General features: G+C 32.3%; 1 protein-coding gene across 1 annotated transcript in view; it reads left to right on the forward strand.

Moving 5' to 3' along the window:
• Window positions 1-20,832, forward strand: part of LOC106110254 (Krueppel-like factor 6) — a 62,861-nt gene extending 42,029 nt beyond the window's left edge. Inside the window, exons 2-4 of the mRNA XM_013292008.1 lie at window positions 11,886-12,075; window positions 14,786-14,956; window positions 16,677-20,832. Coding sequence (XP_013147462.1) covers window positions 11,886-12,075; window positions 14,786-14,956; window positions 16,677-16,852 — 537 coding nt within the window. The 3' untranslated portion in view covers window positions 16,853-20,832. The remainder of the gene's footprint in view (window positions 1-11,885; window positions 12,076-14,785; window positions 14,957-16,676) is intronic.
• The last annotated feature ends 4,426 nt before the right edge of the window (window positions 20,833-25,258 follow it).

Consider the following 25,258-nt stretch of genomic DNA (forward strand, 5'->3'; position numbering starts at 1 on the left):
CACAAAGGATCGTTCGCGCCAAATAGAATTACCGGATGGAAAGTATGGTTTTATAATTATTTGCTACGTCCACAGTTAAATGGATCACCGGCCCTTTTATTAAAATACTCTGTTGTGTGTGCATTTCATTCGATGGGCGTCAAACTTAATTAATTCATGAGCACGCGTCCAGTTGAGTTGTTAAAAAAATGTTTTCACGAATAGAGAATTTCCGATTTTTTACTCGTGGCATAGAATTTCAAAATAGCACTTTTACATCCAGTTATCGGCACAAGGCCTTTATTTGGTATAATACATATTTATTATCGTATTTCTATTTGTTAGAAATAGTATGTTAAAAATGATATTGCATTTTTTAAAATCCTAAACCAGTTCCTATTGTGGTTATACAACTTCACCACCACCTAAAATGATTTGTAAATTGAGAAAATATAGAAAAAAAAGTTTTTCGTCAAGGTATAACATAAATAAATTTGATATAAATCATCAACATTATTCCTTGAGGTGGTTTTAAAACTTACGTATATAAATTACCTTTGATTCGCAATTGTACAATAACCTTAATGCGAGTTGCGCGAGACTCTATAATATTATTTTTAGCGTCGGCGCAATTGGCGGAAAATTCAGCTATGCCGCGAACGTGTATGCGTGGGCATCTCAACGGATGAGGCATTTGCTGCCGCGAGTTGGCCCACTCGTTCTTTAAAAGACCGATTGTCAATGCCAATAATATAAAGCTGCGAAAATCTTCTTGGGTACTTATTTATTTTTAAAATACACATAACATTTTGAATGCTAGTGAATTGCTATTTTAACTGGCAATTAAAATCGGTAGCAATTGGTATTGTTACTGTTTTCACCGGAGTACACAGTTATCCATCCTTTACAAACATTAATTGGCCATTGTTATCGAAGCTTAAGTAAAATGAAATATTAAAATGTAAACTGTTCAATAAAATAACGAGGTAAAATTTCCACCTTTTTGCACAAATTGCATACACACGGAGTGATAAAAAATTTCATTCGACTGAATAATAAAATTCCCAACATCTACAAAACATTCAATTGAATGTTGTTTCTTTTACTTTAAGCAAATTGCAGTCTTTATTAAGTTTGTATTGAACTTCACAGAGAGGCAAAAAGAAACGATTTCAACTGATCCAATAAAAACTAAGCGGGTAAAGTTTTAGCTTGTTTTGTAGAACTGCATATTTCAGGGTAACATTTCTCTTAGCGTTAAAAACCAATCAATTGTAGATTGCTTCAGGAAACGAATAAGAAGAAAATAGGATAATTTTAATCTTAAAAAGTTAACGTAAATGGACTATTTTGTTAGTTTTCAGTTCCGAGAATGTACACCTAGTACATGGGCCTATAAGAATGTTTCAAAAGTTCACAATACTGCGTTATTCATTTTTTCTTACGTGCAATTAACCAGTAGTGAGAAAACGAAATTGATCAATTAAGGTTAATATTTACGTCGCCGTTAAAAAACACACTTGGAATCTACATAGTTTAAAAAAAAATGTTTGTCTTAATAAGATGATCTACGCTAATAGACTGCTAATACCATCAATCGACTTTGAGTTAGTTAGTGAGTCCAACTCCAACTGCGAGAGAAGTTTCCTAATAGAAATAAAATACAAACGCAGGGCCACAATGGCCTTAAGTAAGTCTATTGTAGTGTCAATTAAATTACTTACTCGGATAGGAAAGCCTTTGAACTAACAAGAGAAGTTGTTTAAAATAAAAATCGGACGACGTCGATGCAAAATCGTTGTAGCAATTAGATTGCATATAACATAATGGTTGGAGTTAATTTAAAATTAGTAACCAACTAATTTTATTATTATTTATTAAATTATTAACGTTAGTTGTTTATTATAGTTTTTTTATTTATTTAATTTACAGTGGAAAAAATATTGTTTAACCAATATTCTATCTCATTATAAACCTACGAGTAGTAAAGATTTTTCTAGTAATTCTGTGTAAACTCATTGGCACGCTGCCCAGTTATCGGATGTGAGTTTACCGCAATCAGTACCTCGTCTTCTAAACTGATTAGTCTAACATTTTATATCATGTTTTTGTTTCAATTTTTAAAGCTAATAACAGTTAGTTCCGTGTTTTGTTTCTTTTATAACTTTTTTGGCGAAACATGTTTACGAAGAAATTCAAAGATTCTTGTAAGATTCTAATTTTTACTATACCAGCTTGGTTGATTAAAGCCTCAACATCACTAATTTCGGGCAATTGTTGTCGCATAGATTAGTTAATTATTATTACTTGTTGTTTATTAATACGTATTCGAATTGATTTGTGAACTCATCAAATAACATAAAAATATTGTGTAGTTTCACAGTTTCTGTGTTATACTTGTGTGATTTTTATCTCACGAAATGCATTGTTGGCCTTGTCTGGACCGTGTAAGTGGGTGACGATGGGCTGACGACGTTAAGGCATCGACATACAACCGTGCGTTTTCGTCACCTTTTCTGGCTAACATCGTTTGCTTACAATAAACATGACGAGTGTGAAACAACAGTTTTTACTTGCTTCCGGTTTAGTGGATAGATAGTTATTAATAGTACACCGGTAATACGTCTTTATTATGGTTATTTCTTAATATTTAAAGCAGTAAGATTTTACTAATCAAGATTTCTCAAGATATACAAAAACCTCAAATGTTTACACGTGTAGTAGTCATGGGTCTTAAAAAAAATTAGATCATTGCCAATATTACTGTTTTGTAAAAAAAATGAAGGATGTTATTTTTTAAATTAAATCACAACGTACGGGTAGTCACTTCACTCTACAGGGCTGTCACTTATAATTGTTAGAATAGCCAGAAGGAAGCAATTCTTTATGGAAGAATAGTTGGTTTTATTGCTAGAGCGGCGAATGGGACGGCGTGGCGGGTGTATGCGGGCTATAACATGTGAATGGGGCATATAATCGTGTGCCGCAGCGACTGCCTGAGACCCGGCGACGGTCGTTTGCCCGCCAGGGCTGCCACTAACAAAATACGAGCGTTGCATATTTTCTATTTAATGCTACGATTTGCATACTGATTTGCAACAACGTCCGCTGGGCTTACACAAACGGTGCAGCAATGATGGCTATGATTTATTTATAAATTAACAGTTTGTATAGAAAAGTTTTGTTTAGCACCGTCTATGATCGAATGAACAATAATGAGTATTCAAACTAGAGTTAAAGTTAAAGCAGATTCCAAAGATATGGTATTATTAATTGACACTGATAGTATTTTTTTTATTCTCATTTTTTAGTGATTTGCAAGTCTAAACCCTAAACGTGAGTACATGAGCAAGCTTCATTGATGACTCACGGACAGAAATACCATAATAATACAAAGTTGGCTCGTCCGTATGACGCAACGCATTTTATTTGAAACCATTTTATCTTGCTCATGTAGTATTAACGGTACCTTTTATTCGAAGCTCCCTCGAACGTCTGACGGCTATTGTTCTGTCAATTAAATTCTGTACTGGTAATGTATACTGTTGACTTGTGTTATTATTGTACCTATGTTTTCCAATAAAAAGACCGTCATCATTTTTTAACAATTTCGATTTGTCACACTATAAATTTAGTAGCTTTCGCGCGCGATACGGTCCGCGCGGAGTTAATAAAGTAGTCTATGTATTATACAGAATTTACTCTACATCTATGCAAATATTCATTGAGATCCTTTCTGCCATTTAAGCTACAAACTCTAAAATCACCCATCCAAACCATCACATTTAAAAAATTATTAAGATTACTTTTCCGTACATTCATACTTTTTAGAAATCCAAAGACTTAAAGAGCTAAGACCTATTTCTACAGTTTTCTCACTCAATTGACCATTGTATTTATTTAACATTTGGTATAAAACATCTAGTGACCGTGTTTTTAGAACGTATCCTATACGTGTTTTACAAACCCACTCGAATAACAACAAACACGACCAATTACGCTCCGAGCGCTTTAAATTATTTTCATCTGATGTAAGGCTTCATCAAACCGACTGTGCCGCGGATAATCTGTTTATTTAAACACCAAAAAAGTATTACGACAAGATTACAACAAGTATTACGTTAGTAAAATTTTCTTAACTAATATAATTCTATTCACAATGTTAATAATATGGAAGAGAAAAAAGGTTTTGCCAAAATCTAGCAAGACTAGCAAAAACTATATAGATAGTTCTTATTAATATAGATTAACCCCTTATTCCAAGTAACATTATCGCGAATGCTGATCGAAAAGTTAACAATTTTTGAAACTGATAATAACTTACGACAAATCACTTGTTTGTCGCGTATTTATTCTTTTACTATACGGGGTTTTTTATCCTGTTAATATTATATTTGCGCCAATCGAACTTATACAAACATTGTTGCCACAATTTTACTTGTAACAACATATGTTATAAAAATCATGAAAAATGTTAATACTAAATAAGTTAAAAAAGATATTTGAGGTAATATTATATAATAAAGATAAAATAGCAGTGTAATTGTTCTTATTACCCGATAGTTAGACATATACATTTTAACCAAAACTTACATTCGCTATATCAAATAACTATATTCGTAAATCCAACTAACTGTTCAAAAGGGAAACATATTCCAGAGTCTATCGATGTAGTTTCAAAACTAATTGAGTAACGGATTCAAAGTCTGATTATCCAATGTTCAGAGCAAAATGGTTTGATGAATATTAGAGAGCGCGCTTGCCTATGACTGAACTATCATATAACTGTTTAGTCTTGTTTTGATTCCTATAAGCTTATATGGAGGTGCGCACACTTGAATTTAGTTGTGCAACTAAACAGTAGAATGGGCTGCGAAACAATCACCAATCGTACAATAGTTGTGCGATAGTTTAGTCAAAGGTGTGCCCCCGCTCTTAGTTAGTTTAACGTCCTTTACTCGTGCTACAGTTTTTAGAATGTCCGATCCAATTAATATTGGAAGCATTTTTTTGTCGGTGACGTTTCAAAGTAAACTTTATGAATAAAAGTTTGTTTGTTCTATATGCCTTGATTTAATAAAAAAAAGTACGATGTTTTACCCGCAAGGTTTTTCGTACTACGATATCGTATGAAGACCGAGAATGTTGGAAGTTCCCACGAAGAAAGACTATGTATGTCCTAAAGTTGTGATGATGATTCATGAGCTGTCGACTTCAGTAATTACTTTATAACTGAAACTGGCGTTAAAAACTTTTCTGCCGTGTTAAAAAGTATTGTAAATATTTCAAAATAATTTGCTTCCGTACACGTGCTGATGATTGACATGTACACACGTCGTTTTGAGCCCTGTTATGAACATTTTGACATCCTTGTTATGTTACGACAATTTTATAAAAAATATTACAATAAATCTATTCACTGTTAGGAAAAATATACCTGCATCTTTTTATATGAATACAAAGTGTTAATTGTGCACAAATGTATTGATTAGTTGAGTTTGTTTTAAAAAGTTTTACAGTATTCCTGGTTACCTATGAGTACACTAACGAGATTCCTGTACAAGAACTTATTATTCATAACAAGGTTTTTAGAAAGATTAGTATTGATAAGGATTGATGATAGTTTTCAACGCAAGTTTCAGAGCAGTAGAAACCCACAGTTACAACAAATTGAATTCTCATAGGTTTTCTTTAAGTTAATTACTTCTCGCCAACAGTTTACCTTAAAGGGTCGTTAAATATGGACCTCTGCCAAATTGTTTGGTTGCTTCACTTCCATTAGTCATCACGTGACATTTATAGTTTGTGACAGTGACATTTGGCATTTATTGCGATTGCGCCTGTGAATTCTCCGTATTCAAAATAAAGAAATATTAAGTAGGTTAGCAGTAATTGCAACAGTAAAACAGGTACGAGACAACTTTCAAAAATCCTGTAAATGTAACTTTGACCTTAATCTTCTTTTGCCCTTGGATATAATGGCGACTTATCTTTGACTATTTATATGTTATTGTAAAGTCTGAAGTCCTAAAAGCCGGTAAATAAATACAACATTTTCATATGTCGAGGACAATTAGTTTCATTTTATCCTATTTTTTACGTAAGACAAGATCAATGAAAATATATATTTTAATAATGTTGCAAGATGTAAACCTAAGCTTCATTAGTACAGCCTGCCCTAGTTGCGGTTTACGTATTTTTGTAATACTAGTTTAGTTTACGCTAGAAAAAGTTAAATTATCGACCGCTTAGCGCTCAGTGTTGCTAAAAATTTGTTGTACAAACGGTTTCTAAGTGCCCTCAATGGCGTGGCCTGTTTTCGCTAAAATCGTTTTAGAACTAAAAACGTCGTGGTTGATAGACGATGAGATCACTACTGCGTTATCTCAGAGTACCGTGTTTCTCTATTAAAACCAACGTCATTCGTAACACAAAATAAATACATTATATTATATTACTAACTTTCGCCCGAGCCGCTGCCCTCGTGGAATTGTGCTCTTTCAGACTATCCTCTACATCTATACTAAATTTCATCAAAATTCGTTCAGCCGTTTAGGTTAGAAACTCTAACACACATCCATCCAGACATCTAAACTTTCGCATTTATAATATTAGTAAGAAGTATGATTGGATGTATACGGAACGTATACAAACAATCATTTAACATCTGACGTCTCTCAAGCCATAGTAATGTTTGCATGATTCTGTTTGCAGTTGAAATGAAATGCAGCACTCGTGTCCTATACCGATAATAGATTTTAAGTCAAGATTTCAAATGGTAGATGTATGCAGTATTCTAATACCACGAACTAGGTAATAAGTCCGCTATAGACGTTCAGTTCTAATTGAAGTCTTCAGTTAAAACTGTGCGTGTGTAGGCGAAAAAAGGTCGATTGAACTTTATGTTTTGCCTACGCTCAGTTCTATATGAAATACAAAGCTTGTATTTTTGAATGCAACAGAACTTCAATCATACGGAACCCAAAGAATAATAGTAAATACAAGAAAAAAATTGATAATGATCGATAGTTGGCTTTAATTTATTCATTGAAGAGAATTACTTGTAACATCTTTGATGCTCTGTTTTTACTGAAACCATTTATTTAATGTATCATCCCATTTTTTCTTTTTGTATAGGTTTTTGGTAGTAAAAATCCATGGTTGTCGTGTAAAAATGCTCATAGCATGTAAAAATCATGATAAACGACACGTTCATGTCACATGGAAACTCGTTACGGTTTCGTATTCACTATTCATTTGGGTAATGTGCTTCAATACGTGCAAGTTTAAAGTCGCGCCGGATATATTAGGTCCATGATAGCACCCGCCATTAACAAGTTAACCGTGTTCCGGTGTGAAGCGCGGAATTGCCAATGTAATTACCGACCGGGAATTGCGTCCATCGTACAGTTTTAAGGTTTAAAACACAGTTTATGGTGCTGTAATATCGAACATTTTGTTTCTGTAAAGGCGTGAACTATGGAGGCTCTCAAAGTCCAAAAGCTTACGTGATTTTTTTTTATTTATCACCATTTACTTAGTGACTTAACGTGAATCATAAAAATTTAAGATTAACCACCTATACACCGAAATCATGCTCTTAAAGTAACATACATATAAGGTACATTTTATTTCAAATTTTAAAATTTCATCCGGATGATTAATAAATGAGTTGATGTCAATGCAAACAACACTATGCTTTAGCGTTTTGATTTAAATAACGCCATCTACCGTTGCAACTAAAAAAACGCTCGCTTTTGAAAACATTGCTGAATATTTGCAACGACGAAATTACTTTCAAGCGAAGTTTTATTTTTAACGCGTTCTTGGTAATAAAGATTAAATAAATGAAATATGTCAACACATTGAATTTTAAACCTTAATATCCCATAAAAAAGCAAACAACTTTACGAACTATCTAAGGATAAAATCTTTTTAATTTTTCTCTTCATCTAAATCTGTACATATAATGAAATTGGAATGTATTTAAATGATGTATTTACGCTGCTGTAACAAGTGCATAATTATTAAATTCTGCGGTGACGAAGTCGCGACTTGTTTTAAATATATTGTCTGAAGATAACTAATTCGTGAACTGTAATTTGAATTAGGATACAAATTGTAATTAGTGTAACCTTCTACAGGAGTTGTGCAATAAATTAAGCAATATTCATCAAATAATAACATTATAGAAAAGAAATTGGAACGATACATAATATTCACAACTGGAGAGAAACAACACATTGAAATTCTATCGTTGCCCTTTGTTTAAATCTATTTGAATATCGCTCATGTTTACATGAATTAACGTCCATCAAACTGAATTTATATTCACGGCTGTTGCAACACAAAACATAAAGATACAATTTTCAAATTCGATCTGTTTACGAAATGCAGTCCAACATTTACTTAACGAGTGTGTAAAGTTTTTGTTTACGCTAGATACATAATCGAAATATTACCGTTCAACTGTGGAAACACCGATACAAAAATTTGTTGCCAACCTACCTCTGTTTTATTGAAAAATTTAAAATAACGATATGCTAGCGTCAACAAAAGTATTATCCGAGTATGCCTTTTTTGACTGATATTCTATTTTTAAAAAAATGCGAGAAAAAGATTTATCATTTCATATATTTTATCAAAATAAACTAAAACTCCTTGCAATAAAATCTTATTCTGCGGTAGATATCGTGACTTTAGTATTTGATACAAGGTGTAAAATATTTTAGTAGGACAAGAACGTATCTATCGACGTCAGTATAATACTTTCATTACAAAGGTAAATTTGATATCACATTATGGGAATATTATAATATGGACCTACTACAAGTTTCACTTATGCAGCATCTATCTATTCAATAGTGATTAATGTTCAATGCGCAAGAACCTGGCGTTGTATGAATTAATCTACGTAAATGTAGGTACAATAACAATGAGTTTTTCTGTTGAGCGTGGAAAAATACGAGAAAATAGCGAAAGGCAGTTGTGAAAGTCAGCCGTGCACGACGGAAGCGTCGACTATGTAGGGTGACCATGTGTAACGAGATGAATTACGAGAAATTGTAGTACCAAGACGGGCGTGATCTAGGTCAGAAAATCTGACCAAGCAACTATTTATATGTTTTCTTGGAATTTAAGTGTTGTTAGTTAAATAGAAATAAAAAATCCACAACTAACGACAGTACAAGCTTTACAAAGCCTAATTATGACTTGACCAGCGATATTATAAAAAAAATTAACAATCAGACTACGGCACATTCTAAAATCATTAATGATGTTAGAAACTCGATCAAGTTATAGGTTAAAAAATCAATTACGGTCCCCAATTTTTACTAATTGTAACAGCCAGCAAAAAAAATGCAATTTATTCAAAAGTTTATTATGTATATAATATTTATTAGCGCTTCCTCCAGATACACTTTTGAATTTTTAGTATTGACAAAACTAATACTACATTTTATGTAAGAAAAAGCCAAACATTTATATATTAAAGTTTGATTGTAGAAACCTTATAAATAAGTAATAATACAGCAGACGGTACCGACAACCTAATCAAAGTTTAAATCCGATGAGCCGAGATAAATAATAACTTTCATCTCTGGAACCTCATGTACTACGAATTATTGATAAAATGCCCTTATCAAACGAATATAGACCATCTGTCGATGTAATAAATGCCTTTTATGTTCACATAATAATCGTCCCTAACTTCGTTAACTATAGCATGTACCGTTAGTGAGGTTTAGAGAGGCGTTGTGCCCTGTACCTTTGTGTAACTTATAACCTTGAAGCAGGTCATTGAACTTATACGGAAACATGAGATAGTAAGGCGGTTGGTCGAGCTTTGTGTTCTATTTCATCTAATAAATTATCTATAGAAACATTAACTGCTACTCAGAAAAATAAAAGGGAACTTTCGTTTAGATTTACTACGATATATCTATACTAAGGAAATGTTTAAGTAATCATTAAACGATGAGTTCGTTAGTGAGCAAGAAAATATAAACAAATTTGTTTGTTAAAATGATACATAATCTATACATAGGTATAATAAAATTGGAGTTGTAATATCAAAAGGAGAATACCAGATTTCGGGAAGATTATGTATATCCGTTGCTGATAACGAAAGTTGCATTTTTTTTGTCTGTCTGTCTGCCCGCAAGCCACGTTTGTTCCGGGTAACCTCCGAAACGGCAGAGCCGATTTCGACCGGACTTTTACTGAAGGGTAGCTGACAAAGACGGGCATATTATCGGCTACTTTTTTATCTTCAAATTGCGTGGACAAAATCGCGTGCAACAGCTAGTTTTGTATATAATTTTCTATACAGCAAAGTTAAATTTAATCTCATAATGTACAGTGTTAAGTCGCATAACTCTATTCACTTGCGAACATACGAGATCCACATTTGTTAACGGACTTAGCAGTAATGAAGAGGGCCCGGTACTATAACAGAAAGTAGAGTACTGGTAGAATTTGGTTTTATAAATCGTACTCGTATTTACATGATCTTTAATCTTATTTCTTACTTAATATTATACATGGATAATTTTAGATGGATGCTTGTTGCTACGAATCTCTAGAACTGCTCAACGAATCTCACTAAAATTTGGCATATACGTAGAAAATAGTCTGGAAGAACACATAGCTTGTAATTAGGCTTAATCCTGCGAAAACGATGACGTACAACAATAACATGTTGAGATACATACAGACGAAGAAATAATTATTACATAAATAATAACTTTTCGAGATATAATTTGTTATGTTTATAGTTTGTTAGTAAAAAAACTTGGATAATTGTTTAAATCTAATTTGTTGTTTAAGTTTAAATAGAATTATAAAAAAATCATTTTGTTGTACACATTTGTCAAATTATCAATTGCAAATGTCAAAATGACATGACATGTCAAACCATGGCAACCTTGCTTCCTTGATGTTGGTAACAACTTATGGTCTCTTTCCCACATTAGGGTTTTTATCCAAAATATTTATTGTTAAGCTTAACGGCGTGAAAATATATAACCTAAAGCGTGACGTAAGTGTAGGGCTTTTTATTAAAAAAAGAGTTATTTGAAAATATGCTGTGATTGCTGACATCTTAGGCAACAAAGAAGTGTGTGTTTACGCTTTGTTATAATAGTATAGATAAGCTTTGGACCAAAAAAAGCAACAAATAAGACTTACACTTTTCAAGAAACTCTATAAAGTGCGTTTGCATTATGTTAGTTTTAATATAATAAAATAATTCTTAACTTTAAAAAACATTAATATCTGTTAGTACGTTATTTATTGTGAAATTTCATGGTTTATGAATTTATTTTTGAATTACTTCTCGCAGTTACTTTTTTTTTATAAGAATTTACGAATAATTTAAGCGAATGTTCAGATTTATATCTAGTTTTTCTGCGCTTGCTTACTGTCAACTTTTCTTAATTATTCTAATGCAAAGTTAATGCTTCAATTTCTTAAATGTGCGCATCAGTGGTTTTGCGAAATCTATAAAGGAATAGCTCGGCTAAAGCGAAAGACACTATTCAATATTTTAAGTATGATTTGCGAATTAACTATTATTATTATTTTTATTATTATATTAAATTAAATTATTGTATTTATATTTAGTGGCTATGTGTATATTATTTATTTTATGTTGTTATATTAGATGCCTTTTATTACATGCAAACACTTTTAATCTTAAGAAAATTCCGAATTAGAAATGTTAGTACTTTATTTAATAAGTACAAAGTGCTAAAAAAAACATGCAAGATCGCTGCAAGCCGATCCATTAATCCAACAGTTATATATAAATTGTAAAATAATCAAATTGAAATAAGTGCTGGATAGAAAATCATGGGACGACTGCGTCATCTATAAGTAACAAGAATATTTTAAAAAACTTTCAGACATGTTACGAAATGGAGCGGTACCTTCGAGAGGAGCCCCGGGGGAAGCGCGTCGAGCCGGCCCAGGAGGAGCCATGGGCGAGGGCGCAGGTCGCGTCCCCTCCCTCGCCGCATTCATCACCCCCCCAGAGAGTTTACACCGTCACCGTGGTGAAGACTGAACCTCAGAGCGATTCCGACGAACCTAGAGGTTAGAAAACTAATTAAGTCTTCGTTTTCATAATTCACTAATGCTGTACTAGGATAAAATAATAACCTTGTTCTTTAGTCCGAAAATTTGATAATACCATTTAAATTACTCCTTAAATTATGAGAAAACATAAATATAAGAGTTTAATTCGGTTATAATGTTCGGTGCTGAATAATATCTGGTGTTAAAACCTCAACCTAAAGTATTTCGTGAACAAATAATTTGTTTTCGAGTTATGATGTTCCAACATGTTGATTCAATGGTTCCGAGATATCCGTTTATTATACTTTATAGTCAATTGTGCTGCATGACATGACTTCCGCTAAGTGCATACACTATTATCGGTAATATCCCCTTTTTGTTATGACAAACGAACGCCGATGCAAATATTTATGTGACGGTATATTACATTGTGGACAATGTCCAGTGATTTTTGTAAAATTGGACTGTCTTCTTCCAAGCTTACGCAAGAAGACTGCTAAATCATTGAACTGGTAACAATCGAATTCAGAAAACAGACAGATGTTAGAAGTTTTGGAGTACGCTTCGCTTATATTGCGAGAATTTTATATTTGTTCATATTATAAAATAAATATTCAAATCTATATAACGCCCCGTATATTTCAAATCCTACAAATTGTGTTATCGTAAATTACACGTAAGGTTCATTCTTCTGTGAAACAAGTTTTGAGAGTGCTCATAATTTCCACATTGTGAGCGAATCGAGATGGGAGGAGGAAGGAGGCAAACGCATAAATTTAATTACGTTAATAGTGAGTGAGGGCGCTTGTTCGAAACCATCTGTACAAACTAAACAAATTATAAATGGAAAACAAAAAATTTCCTATCATTAGTAGCCAAGTGAAAAACAAAACAAAAGGATAAAAATACTTATCTATGTTATGCCTAAACTGCAAAGGATTCAATTTATATGTCGTTGACCACCGCTGTGTTCCCGCCGCTCGTTTGCCCCCATTTTCTTATTAAAAAAACATGGATAATATCCCAACAAACGAGGTCGTTAGTCGGTCCCGATATCCTCGAAATTAAATATCTATTGCGGATCCTGGCAAAGTTATAATACATCATTAATCCAATTCAATCTATTCAATACCAGTTAGCTCGAAAATGATTTATCCTCCAATGATACTTCTATACACAGTAACGATACATAATAAGGTGCTATTACTGAAGGAAAATGAGGAATAACAAATTATTTAAACCGAATACGTTGTCAATTCAATGGGTAAATTTCCTAACCTTTTGCTTTGTAACCTTGTAATGAATGTTTTCTTTGACACGCAAGAAATTCTGTGTTTTAATTTTTAGTGGAATAACTAATCAGATTTAAAAAAAAAAACTCATAATTTAATGTAAAAATTTGAACTTGTTAATTAAAAACTTGGACTGACTGTACCCGAAGGACATTAGACTGGTAATCGCCAGTTCATTCGTTAAAATCAGCTTAGGCTACGTGAGTGTCTATGTAATGGCATACTTACAAACTCACATACCAAAAAAAATTACACACGTCCTTAATAACTCAGACAACAAAGGGCTGGGATTCGTTAACAAAATAGAAATCAAAATGTATTAAAAGAACAATCTGATGGAATGTTATATTTGTGACACCATAAAGGACTTACGTAAAAGACAAGATTTTGAACAGAAGTCCTCGTTAGTTGATTTGAGTTGACAAATATAGAAACAACAAATATCCTTACTTAATACTGATTTGCAATACTCGATATTCGTTAGTAATTCAAACTGGCCTAGATCTAAGTCGCCAATATTTCAATTACACACCTTAACGTTTAAAAATTGTAGATTTTTATTCGTATTTCGGAATTCGCAAACAACACTTTTAAACTGATATCGTGCGCTCGTATGAAACTTTAAACGTATGCAATGCCACCAGGTCAAACTTTTTTTAGGTAACTGGGTCTCTGCATTAAATACTTTAGTTTTAATTTAAAACATTTTAATTTTCTTTAAACTTAACACGTAAATGAGTATAAAGTATATGTGAATAGAAAAGTAGAAGTGAAAAAAAATTAACATTCTTTGTGTCTTAATTAAAATTGTTGTGTTTTTTTAATCAATAGTCTTTAAAGTTACTTACATATAAATCCAATAATTAAAATTCATTGTACAATGTTAAATGTTCTTGTTATATGTTATTTATCCATGTAACTATTGTCATGTTCCAATATCTATCGGTAAGTAAGCAAAATAGCTATACGTAATGGTACAGTTTCGATGTAAAAACCAATAGAGGGTTAAATGAAAAGATTTTGTTCCTTTTACGTACCAGAACTACGCTATAGGAATTACTTTCCAAATACCTCACTAAATATATTGGCTATATTACATTCCATGTCGTACAAAATGGTATCGATTACAGCAATATTTCGTACATGAATCATTCTGCAGAATCTTAATATCTTTTAAAGATCAGAATTTAATTGTCATATAAAGACACTGACTATTATGCAAATCCTATCTTATAAATCTCCACGAAAATCAACATTGCATCATCATCAATCCGAGTCTTGAATTATTAACCGAAAGATCAATTCCTTTCTTGAAGTGGTTACTTCGTTCGCTATTTAGCGATACCAAGAGGCCACTTGCTCGTTCGCTACCTTTTAATAAAAACTCTACATGTTTTCTGGTATGTGTACTCTTACCATAACATTTTCGTTTTCAGAAGAGCCTGTGTGTCCTGCCCCGATCCGACGGCCCCCGGTGGCTCGCCAGGCCGCAACTCCGGCGCCCTCTACCGACCCGCGCCGCCGCGTCCATCGCTGCGAGTTCCCCGCCTGCGATAAAGTGTATACTAAAAGCTCGCATCTCAAGGCGCATAAGAGGACGCATACTGGTAAGTTTACATAGTACACAATTTAACTATTTCAGTGCTACCGATTTCAAACGAAATCGTGGAACGTGTCAGCAGCAATACTTCATTCACATATATAGTTGCTATCGTTCTTCTAAGCTTCGGCTGTCTTCTCATTTTTGGGAAATTGAGAATCATTCTAAATCCAACAACAAACAATACCGTGAATAAAAACTACACTAGCTATCACTTGTTGTGGATATAGTATGAGGTTCAATCGCTGATGTTGTCTCTTGAGTCTTCGTAACGTTGTCAATATTTAAAGAGGTCAATGAACTTGTTCGTAAAATAGATAATCTTAGATAAATGTTTTTGTTTATTCTAAGGCAATATATTGAAGAAAAATAGGTTGAAATTACATTAACAGATTTCATGTAACAGTGTTAAGCATAAGCAAATACGCTAGCCTAATGCAGATGAAAGATTTTGAAACGGGTCAGCATCGTGAATACTTAATAAATAGAATTTCCCTCTATCTATTCTAATATAATAAAGCGTAAACACACACTTCTTTGTTATGTAGCACGTCAGTATTCACATCATGTTTTTGAATTAGAAATTCATTTCAAATACTTCTATAATTAGTTGTGATGTTACATCTATTTATAATCTAGGACTGTTTACGTTTAAATTGAATCAAATGGCATTTTTGTTAGAAGTGGTTTAAAAATTGTCGATATATTAAAAAGACTTTTTAATGGAGTATCAAGGTTGTTTGTATGTTGTACACTTTTATAGAACACTATAATTAACGAATGTTAGTTTAAAATAATCTTTGAATGCTCTTTGATCCAACATCAAATGGATTGCCATACATCGCGTGTTGTGTTAGAACTTCCTGTCCCACTGCGCTCATACAATTAACAATGTACATTCCATTTTATTTTATTTAACAATTAATTATCAAATTTATTAATTTATTTAGTAAATATGCATACATTTCTATTCTCCTAATATAATCTGCGTATCACATTACGTGTATAGGTAGCAGGAAATAATAAATGAAAATAACGCTTTACAAAAATCTGAACATGCATATGTACTAATTTTCGCCACGTAGATATACATTTTCGACTAGAAATTATACAATGTTGTAATGAAACACTATTTTTTTTTTCGTGGGAATCGAAATCGTTTCATATTCAAACAATGTTTTGACGGAATGTTGACAATGAAATGAGTAATTGCTTGTATAAAAAAAAGAAAGTCCGAAATAAATTTGTAAAATATGTTTTCGCGGGAGTTGTCACATTGCAGTAGTGGTACCACATTTATGAGATTAGCTACTGCGCTCTCATTTCATCTGGGAAATAAAACTCCGCGCGGCATCCGAGTTAAAAATACCACGAAATAAAAATATGATAGTCGGTCATTACATTAGTGAGGGGAGCATAAACCAAGCGATACCACGTGTTGAGACGATACATTCCGAGGAACAGTGCTCAGAATCGACACAAAGTTTCTATATGAAATTCCAATATACTTCTAAATCGTCCGAATGTCATTATTTTATGATAACTAAGTAATATAAAGTTACAGTTTGGTACGAAAAATTTTGTTTTATAGTATAAATCTGTTCCAAATATATCGTACTATTTATACGAGAATGTTTTTGGTTCAGTGAGTATAGATTCATTACAGAGCGCAACTCGTAAGATTGTCTTATATTTTCTTTTAACGAATTCCATGTTTGTGGTTACAGGTGAGAAGCCGTACAAGTGTTCGTGGGAAGGTTGCGAGTGGCGCTTCGCCCGGTCCGACGAGCTGACCAGACACTACCGCAAGCACACTGGTGCGAAACCCTTCCGCTGCCGCCACTGCGAGCGGTGCTTCTCCCGCTCCGACCATCTCGCGCTCCACGCCAAGCGCCACACGTAGATAGCTAACCAACCTGCCACTCCCCAGACGCGACAGCATTAAGCCGAACCCACAAGCGTTTCCAGTTTGCTTTAGCGTATCACATCGGCGCGCGCCATTTTATTTCAGAGCATTATTACGTTTGTTACGTTTTGTGATTTATTTAAATTGAGTGAAGATTGCTCGTTTTATGTTGGTTTAAGTTTACGCGGTTTTTGTAGCGCGCGTCCCTGGGGATGGATGTGTTCACAGAGCGTTGCAAGCCAAAGAATATCGCTACGATCCGTAGCCGAGTCAACACTCATTGCACCTAATGCTTTAAAGTTATTTTTAATATCATTTTTATTGTCGAAAAAGTTTAAACTCTTTGATGTTTTGGCCTCTATCGTTGCGGTATTTTGTTGCAATATGGAAACATTTTATATTTGCCGTTGTTTATTGTGTAAAAGATTTTGTAAGCTTTGTGTACAGAGAGGTTTTTTTTATTTGGCGTGGTCGCAAAGCGGCCGTGCGCCGAAAGTTGTGCCATCATTATCGTAGCGGTCGACGTTCGGGGGAGCGGTGCGGAGAGCGCGGCGCAGCGCAAGCCGCTTGCAAGTCCTACGCACCGTATTCCCCTTCGTCAACTCGCATTTCACATCACGTGACATATTATTTATTGAAACGCGGGATGTTCGGCAGATATTCCCACCGACGCCCAGCACAACCCTAGTTTTAAGCTTAGTAGGATGTGCGTCGCGTTACCTGATGTTGTGCTGATATTTCGAAACAGTTATTGGCAAAATGGTTAGTTTTATCACATCATCTTTAAAGGTCGATTACTTACATTATACGACAAATTTCCATAACCACCTCAATGACTGTTTCGAAATATTGACAAAAACTTTTATTTTTATTTTGTACTGTGTTTATTTTTAAGGTATTCGTAAAAGCGATATATTTAATTTAAGCTTTCTTTTACTCTTTCATTCCGACGTGTGAGCCCGCGGTGTTCCTTACATTGTTTTTTGTGTTTGTAAGGAAATGTCTGCTTACTTATTGTTCACTGCGGGCTTGCATTTAGATTATAGCTCGTACGCCTTTACACATGTAGTAATATTAAAAAACTTAATATAATTTATCTATGTAACAATATATTTATATTCATTAAGTCGAATACGTACCTATACATATATATCTTGAATTCACATAAGCTAATTGTGTAAAGGCGTTCATAAACATAATTTAATGACAAGTTGATTCTGAAACACAGTCGCTATTTTTTAGTCAAGTATCATAATTGTAAGGCTTCATAGTAGATTCGATGTTAATATTGATGTGATATTAAAGTCTCAACACGCTCTAGACACCTATTGATACATACATGATTTCGATGAAAACATTTTGACATCGAAATTACAGAAAATCCTCACATTCAATCATTTCCCAATAAAAAAATTACATTTCTAAGAACACGAAACAGAATTAATATATATACGGCTACGCTTCACAACGACAAAGTGAAAGACTTTGTGGATACAGGGTGTTGTAATAATAGTGTTTTCAAAACGGGCTCAACATTATAGAAAAATTTTGACATAAACAAGTAACAATTTCCCGAAGTTTCTTTTTATTGCTTTTTCATATTGATTTATAATGTAAGTAAAACGACTGTTTTAACTGAGTGCTTAAATAAATTGTAATAGGGCGAGATTTCTTTAATGGCTGGTGATGTGGTAACTCAGTGATTGAATCTTCGTGCTCTATGTGATTAAGCCGGTGGCCAATGTTGCTGTCTTCCCGAATTTGTCAAAATTTTAACATTAAACGTTCTCGGGACTAGTGGCCAAGTTAAATCGAGTTTCGGAATTATATGCCCTTTAAATGTTCAATAACATATATGCATAGGAAATTTGTGTGCACTAAATTGCCAAATGCACTACTATTTTAGGTATAAAAGAAACAATATAAAAGATCTTTAACATATTTAGACTTCGACTTCGAAATGTTTCAACTGATTTTTTATAACTGTGTAAAATTTTATGGGTACTATATAAATTATATTAATGTGTATAAATATACATAAAATTTTGAACCGAATGTTGTAGAAAATTATCGTCTGGTTCCTAACTATAATTACTATAAATTTCATAACTGCGAAACTATAAAATGGTTGTTTATTATTTTCAAAGTAGGACCTTGTGTCAAAACTTTTGATAATTTTTTTGTACAGATGGTACATAAAATTTGTAGAACGTTTTGTTATAAGTTTTTTTTTTATTAAATTTATTCGATGTTTACATAGTTTTATGTCTCATATCGCTTTTAGTAGCCATTTTTATTGAAAATGTATATTTCTTAACAATCTTATTCATAATACAACTTACAGTCTGATTCAAAAAAATAACATTAACATGATTCTGAACATTAACGATTTACAAAAGACCGCTATATCTAAATACAATTATTTTAACACATTGTTCTTATTTAAAAACAAAATTGTACAATAAAATTTTCATTTAAAAATGCATGTCTTAAATTTTGGCATCTTAACAGATGCTAATTTTTAATTAATATTGAAAGTTTTGTATTATGAATAAGACCATAATTTCCTGTTAAAGATAAATTTAAGAAATACTTAAAATGTGATTCAGGAGTTTATTTAATATATATGTATGTAGAAAATTAAATATAATAGCTAAAATATGGCATATAGAAAAAATATGGAGAATTTTCGTGTATACATGTGCTTCAAGGTATATGATAGGTAAAAGATAGGTGTGGTTAGATGTCAAATATTGTATTCTTTGGCACTTGGGCTAACAACTGCATGTTAGTAGATTAGTAGCAAAAATATTATATTAAAATATTGGCGTTTATCAAATATAAATGTATAGTTATATAAATTTATTATTAATTAAAATGTTAACAAAATTTTGATATAAAAGTTGCGGCTGTGTGATAAAGAATCAACCTGTATATAGATATACGTATGAACCTACTGAACTGTAGAAGCACGCTTTAATTGTGAAGTTTCTTCGTTCTATAATAGGAATATTTCTATATTCTTGTATAGAAAATCTTGCTTTTTATAGAATTTTGAGTATGAGTTTATATTAAGATGTATTATTGTTAAATGTCTTTTCAATATTACAAATTGAAAACCTCTTATAAACCTGTATTAAGTTTTCTTATTTTACATTTCTGTAATTTCACAAATTTATATTAATAAGATAAGCTTTGTAAAACCTATTTTTATATGATTTAACGCACAATACCACTACTATTTTCATAAACTATTTTATTTTCTACTTATATTGACAGGGTTGTCATTTTGAGAATTTAATGACTGGTGGAATTAACTCACTTTTTGCAAACTTATGACCGTAATCTAAATATTTCAACTAGTTAGAATATAAGAGCATGTTAGCATTTTCATTTTAAATTCCTTTAAATCTAGCAAAGATTTAAGAATTACATGTATATGTAAATTATTACAAAGATGTGATGGTTTACATTTTGTTTTATTTTTAATTCTAATTTCTTGGCAATGTAGACAGTGCATGGACATATTTGTCGTTGTTGAAAATGCAATTTTTGTTTGTAAGTTACATTCCATAGTGCTTCTATGTCGGTAGGTTGATGCATGAACAAGGTGTATTACTGTGCTATGAACAAACGGACGGTTGAACTGATATCCTGTGTGTTTGAAGTCAAGATATATTTTTTTATATCTTGTAATATTTAATATAAATGATTGATTGTTCAACCATCCGTATAATTCAATGATATCAGTATCAATAGATGTTTAAAATATAATAGGGTAATTGACATTATTTTTAATTTTATGCCATTTAAGGTGCAAAATTTTGTGAAATCTCCTTAGTGATTTACATATATGTATAAAACCCTGTCAAATGTCGTTCACTCATTAACACTAATATCTGTGATTAATAATAACATTGTTTGTAAACTATCCGGATTATTATTTTTAAATGTATTTATCTCTCTCTCTGAATAACCACATCATTTTTTTAATAAATTTACAAAAGTAATGTACAATAAGTCATATGTTAAGTAAATATTACATAAAGGATTATAATTGTGAACTATTCTAAAGTCTTTTTTGAATAATCTATATATTAAAGATTGTCATACTGTGGATGCACAAAAACAACCTTAATTATTTCAGTCATTTACCCTATTGCATAATTTGTGTGACTAGTAGTTTATGGTAAATGTACGTGTAATGATTATAAATGTCTGTGTCTAATTGCGATATTCTATTACATTTTTATTATATAATCTCTTAAGAAAACTTTGGATTGTATTAATACAAATAATATATAAGGTTGATTCTCGGTTATATTTTGATTCCAACAAACACCGGTTTTAAAAATATTTTAATTAGTCTATTTGGTAAATGTAAATGTTTTGAACATGAAAAATTTTCTCTTGGAATTTATAAAATTGTTACTTATATCCTAAAAACGTTGGAATTGATGTATAACTATGATTAATTATCTAATATCATATTTAATATACGATAATGTATGTTCAATGTCTTGTAAACACAAGGATATCCCTTCATTAATATATGTATCTCATAGAAATGTAATAAAAGAATAACGGCTTTTTGTCTTGTCCGCCGTGTTTGTACAAACCTACATGTCTAATTTCCTAACATATTTACTATTAATAGCATATATCTGTTTTACGTTCTCGTATTTAATTTCCGATGTGTATTTGGTGGAATGTTGTGAATTTAAGTATGACCCGTTGTGGCGAGTCGAGTTATGTAGTGTATTGCATTTTATATTAATAAATTTTTTCTTATATGTGGTACCGTATGTTTCTTTTATTCATTCTAACTTTCTATTTTCAATACACCTGTTTAAAGATTTTTAACAGAATACGTTGGTAAACATTGACAAGTAATTTCATGTTAAGTGATTTCAAATAGACATCCACAAGAAATTAAATTGCAGATTCGTTGCTTACTTTTGTATAGGGAGAAAATACGCAATAGTATGATATATTCCTTTTCTATTGCAACCTGATTAAAAACCGTGAGAAGAGGACGTACATCAGCACACTTGAATCCACCACGTACGCGGAATGACTTAATTAACACTAGTTTTTTGTTAATGATAGTATAATACTTGCCGGAAAATCAATTCGTGCAACAACCGCTGTTAAAACCGTAAAAGCGAAACGTTTAAGAATCCACATTTGCTTGCACTGTCCTAATATTTCGTTTTATTTTCAGCAATGTTTAAGAGTCAACACATGCCGGGTTCAGTGATTATAATAGAGGCAAATAGGTCAAACACTAATTCGCGCATCCGTAGAATGCAGGCGCGGAATGCATTGCTTTCTGTCACGGCGTAGAAAATCAATTTCGCTGCCAAAGATAACTCGCACCTGAACCAAAACGTTTACAGCTCATTTGGTACAAACCAATAAAACGATATTATTATGAGTTTAGAATTTCACTTTTAATTAAAAGAAATTGGTGTATATAGTCTTAAATTATAGAAAAGCGCATATAAGAAACAACATCACGATATATTTTAGGACCTGTTATCTTAGCATCAATGTAACATATAACACAAATACTTACATTCTTGTTAAATAACTTTAAATACAGCATTTTAACACAAAACAGCTCGACTAAACACGACAGCGACACCTTGCGAAATGGACTTTTGACTTGACTGATATATGTTGTATCGCGCGTGTTTCCAGGGTCCGAAGTGAATACATCTCACGGTTATTACGATACCTGCAAACGACCAATGGTATAAAATGCAGGTCGTTTCCATGGCAACGATCATTATAATTTATGGATCTTTCAACAGAGCAACAAGTTAAACAAAAACACCGACGCGGAAACAGATACTCAAAGATGCGCGAATAAAAGTGCGCTAAAATCAAATACAATAATTAAATGAGATCGATGATATCGCAGGTAACAGAGATGGATATTCTTTTTACCCTATTTACCTATTTCGCGCGTTCATGTTTATATTTGTGGGTTTTTATGTATGTACATTCTGTTGTGTTGGTCTAGAGTCTAGAGAATAGGATGTCATTCGGTTTGTCTTCTTCGCCGAAGTGGCATAGGTTATAATTTAATTCCACTAGAACGGAGTTGGGGCCGAAAGTTAGTCTAAAAAATTCTTGTTGCTGTTTAGTGAACAACGCAAAACTGTCATAAAGCGACATCTTTTTCTTGCACTAAAAACTAAGACCAGCTCTTAAAATAAGCTTAAATTGTGTGCACCATTTTTTGTATAGATGGCGCTAAAATGAGTACTAATCCTACCAAAAGCTATCAACACGGAATGTATTATTAGAAAACATAAATAATTTAAGATTATTGTATTATTTACTGATATAATATCACATATTAGTCGGGAAATAAAATAACTTCATTCATGGATGGTTCTGTTAATTGATTATAGGTGGCGCTAGGATTTATAATGTTACAATATCTCGCGATGACAGAAAAAAACTGTGTAAGCCACAAGTCATTCAATGTAAATAAAAAAAAAACATATATTTTAAGACTTTTTAATGTGTTATTGCAAAACGCATCTACTAAAAGTATCATAAATCCAAGACTCATGTATGCAAAGAGATAGCTTTGATACTGCAAACCAGTCTTGATATAAATTCTCATGGGAGTAGGTAATTTAAACTAACATTAAAAGATACAATCAGCACAGCCAGCTGAGAGATGAGTGTCTACTCTAGCTAAATTGTTTATACATCTAGTTTTCGATTCCAGTAATATTCTTTGCTAACATTGCTGAAAAATACAAAATGCAATAACAAACAGCAATTCCATTTTAAATATTCATTTAAGTAGTTGGATTTGGATTGCACTGCGTAGTTCGTTTTACACCTGAAACATTGCAGTGCAATTTAGTTTCATTCAAATTTTATTTCTACCTTCACAATAAACTTACCTCGGCCAGACTGTCTCGGCTATTTGCAGCTTCTGTAGTTATATCAATCTTAAAACAGTTTTATTGTTGTACTTTGTAAATAAACAAGCATTTACGCCTACGCAGAGGTTTAATTTGGTTGCAATTAAATGCGCTATACTCGTAGTATAAAAAACTATTCATTATTGAATTTATGGTAGTCAGCTCGAGAAATACAAGTTGTATATTTATTGGTTGGAAACATTTGAATAAACATGTATTGTTATCTCTTTCTTTTTTACAAAGGTCCGAGCAAAAAAATTTGAGAGGAAATGTATCGTCATTTGCAAAATAAAGAATTTGTGCACTCATCGGGCATCACACCTAAAATAATTAAGTAATTAATTAAGAACACAAACTTGATTTTGACATACAGGTAAGTAGATTCAGATTACTGTCAATTAAGTATGATCGAATAGATGTCACCTTAAATTCTTGTTGAGAAAGATTTCGAAGAGGTTCGATAAAATAAAGTTTGTGCTTGCTAGTTTCTTAGTTACTTTTAAATCCGACAATGGCTCTACACAAATCCCATACTTTAACGATAAAAAAAACATACTATCCGTAAAATCTCTGCCCCTTTTTTTTTAAATAAACGAAGATGTATGTTTCCCCTATGTTCCTCAATGTATTCCAAAGGACGGATTCTATTGAAATGTTCGCAGGGTCTTCAAGAGACCCTTGGTTGTTATGTCACTTAAAAAAAATAAGTTACAATTTAATTCATAAAATTTTTGTATTTATTCATACCTAAACAAAACAACTTGTACGGATTTTAGAATCGTTATTATCACAGAGACATCGTAGATCAATTCGGTCGTCTCTAATCTCTTGACATATTTTTAGATCGACTTCCAAGTAATGGATATAAGAGCGGAGTTCAATTCTTATATGATATCAATTTAATTGATTATATAATAATTACAAAATTGCTGAGGACAATGCTCGAGGAGGTAACAGATTCAAGTTACTACAATCTGTCGCCCACAAACTTCGTTAGCGCGAAATTTACAAAGAAGGTCGTCTGTAACGTTTCTGCATGCATCCAAAAAAGTTATTTTTTCAATATTTTGAGATAATTAGAGCTGTGACTATTATTACATGTTTTACATAAAGCTTCAGCAGAAAGTGCAAATGTAAGTAGAAACGTACAGAGTTACGATGTTGCGTTTATTCCAAACATACGAATATTTAGTATTCATTTTGTATTTCGCAGTCAAATCCATAAACAAAGGCTGCAAATTATGGTGTCTATTCATATTTTGCATACGCAGAGTGTCACGTATAGTGTTTGAATGGAGCCCTTCGAGGAATAGCAGAATTTCTCAAACACGATAGATTAGTTACATCATAGTATGAAATACTGATATCCTATTTAGCATGACACTGTGCAGTAACTGTATATGGAAATAGCACCTCAAAACTGGTGTCTATGAAACCGAAATATATCGGAAAA

This window comes from Papilio polytes, unplaced genomic scaffold, assembly GCF_000836215.1.
Source record: "Papilio polytes unplaced genomic scaffold, Ppol_1.0 DF820711.1, whole genome shotgun sequence".
Classification (NCBI taxonomy): domain Eukaryota; kingdom Metazoa; phylum Arthropoda; class Insecta; order Lepidoptera; family Papilionidae; genus Papilio; species Papilio polytes.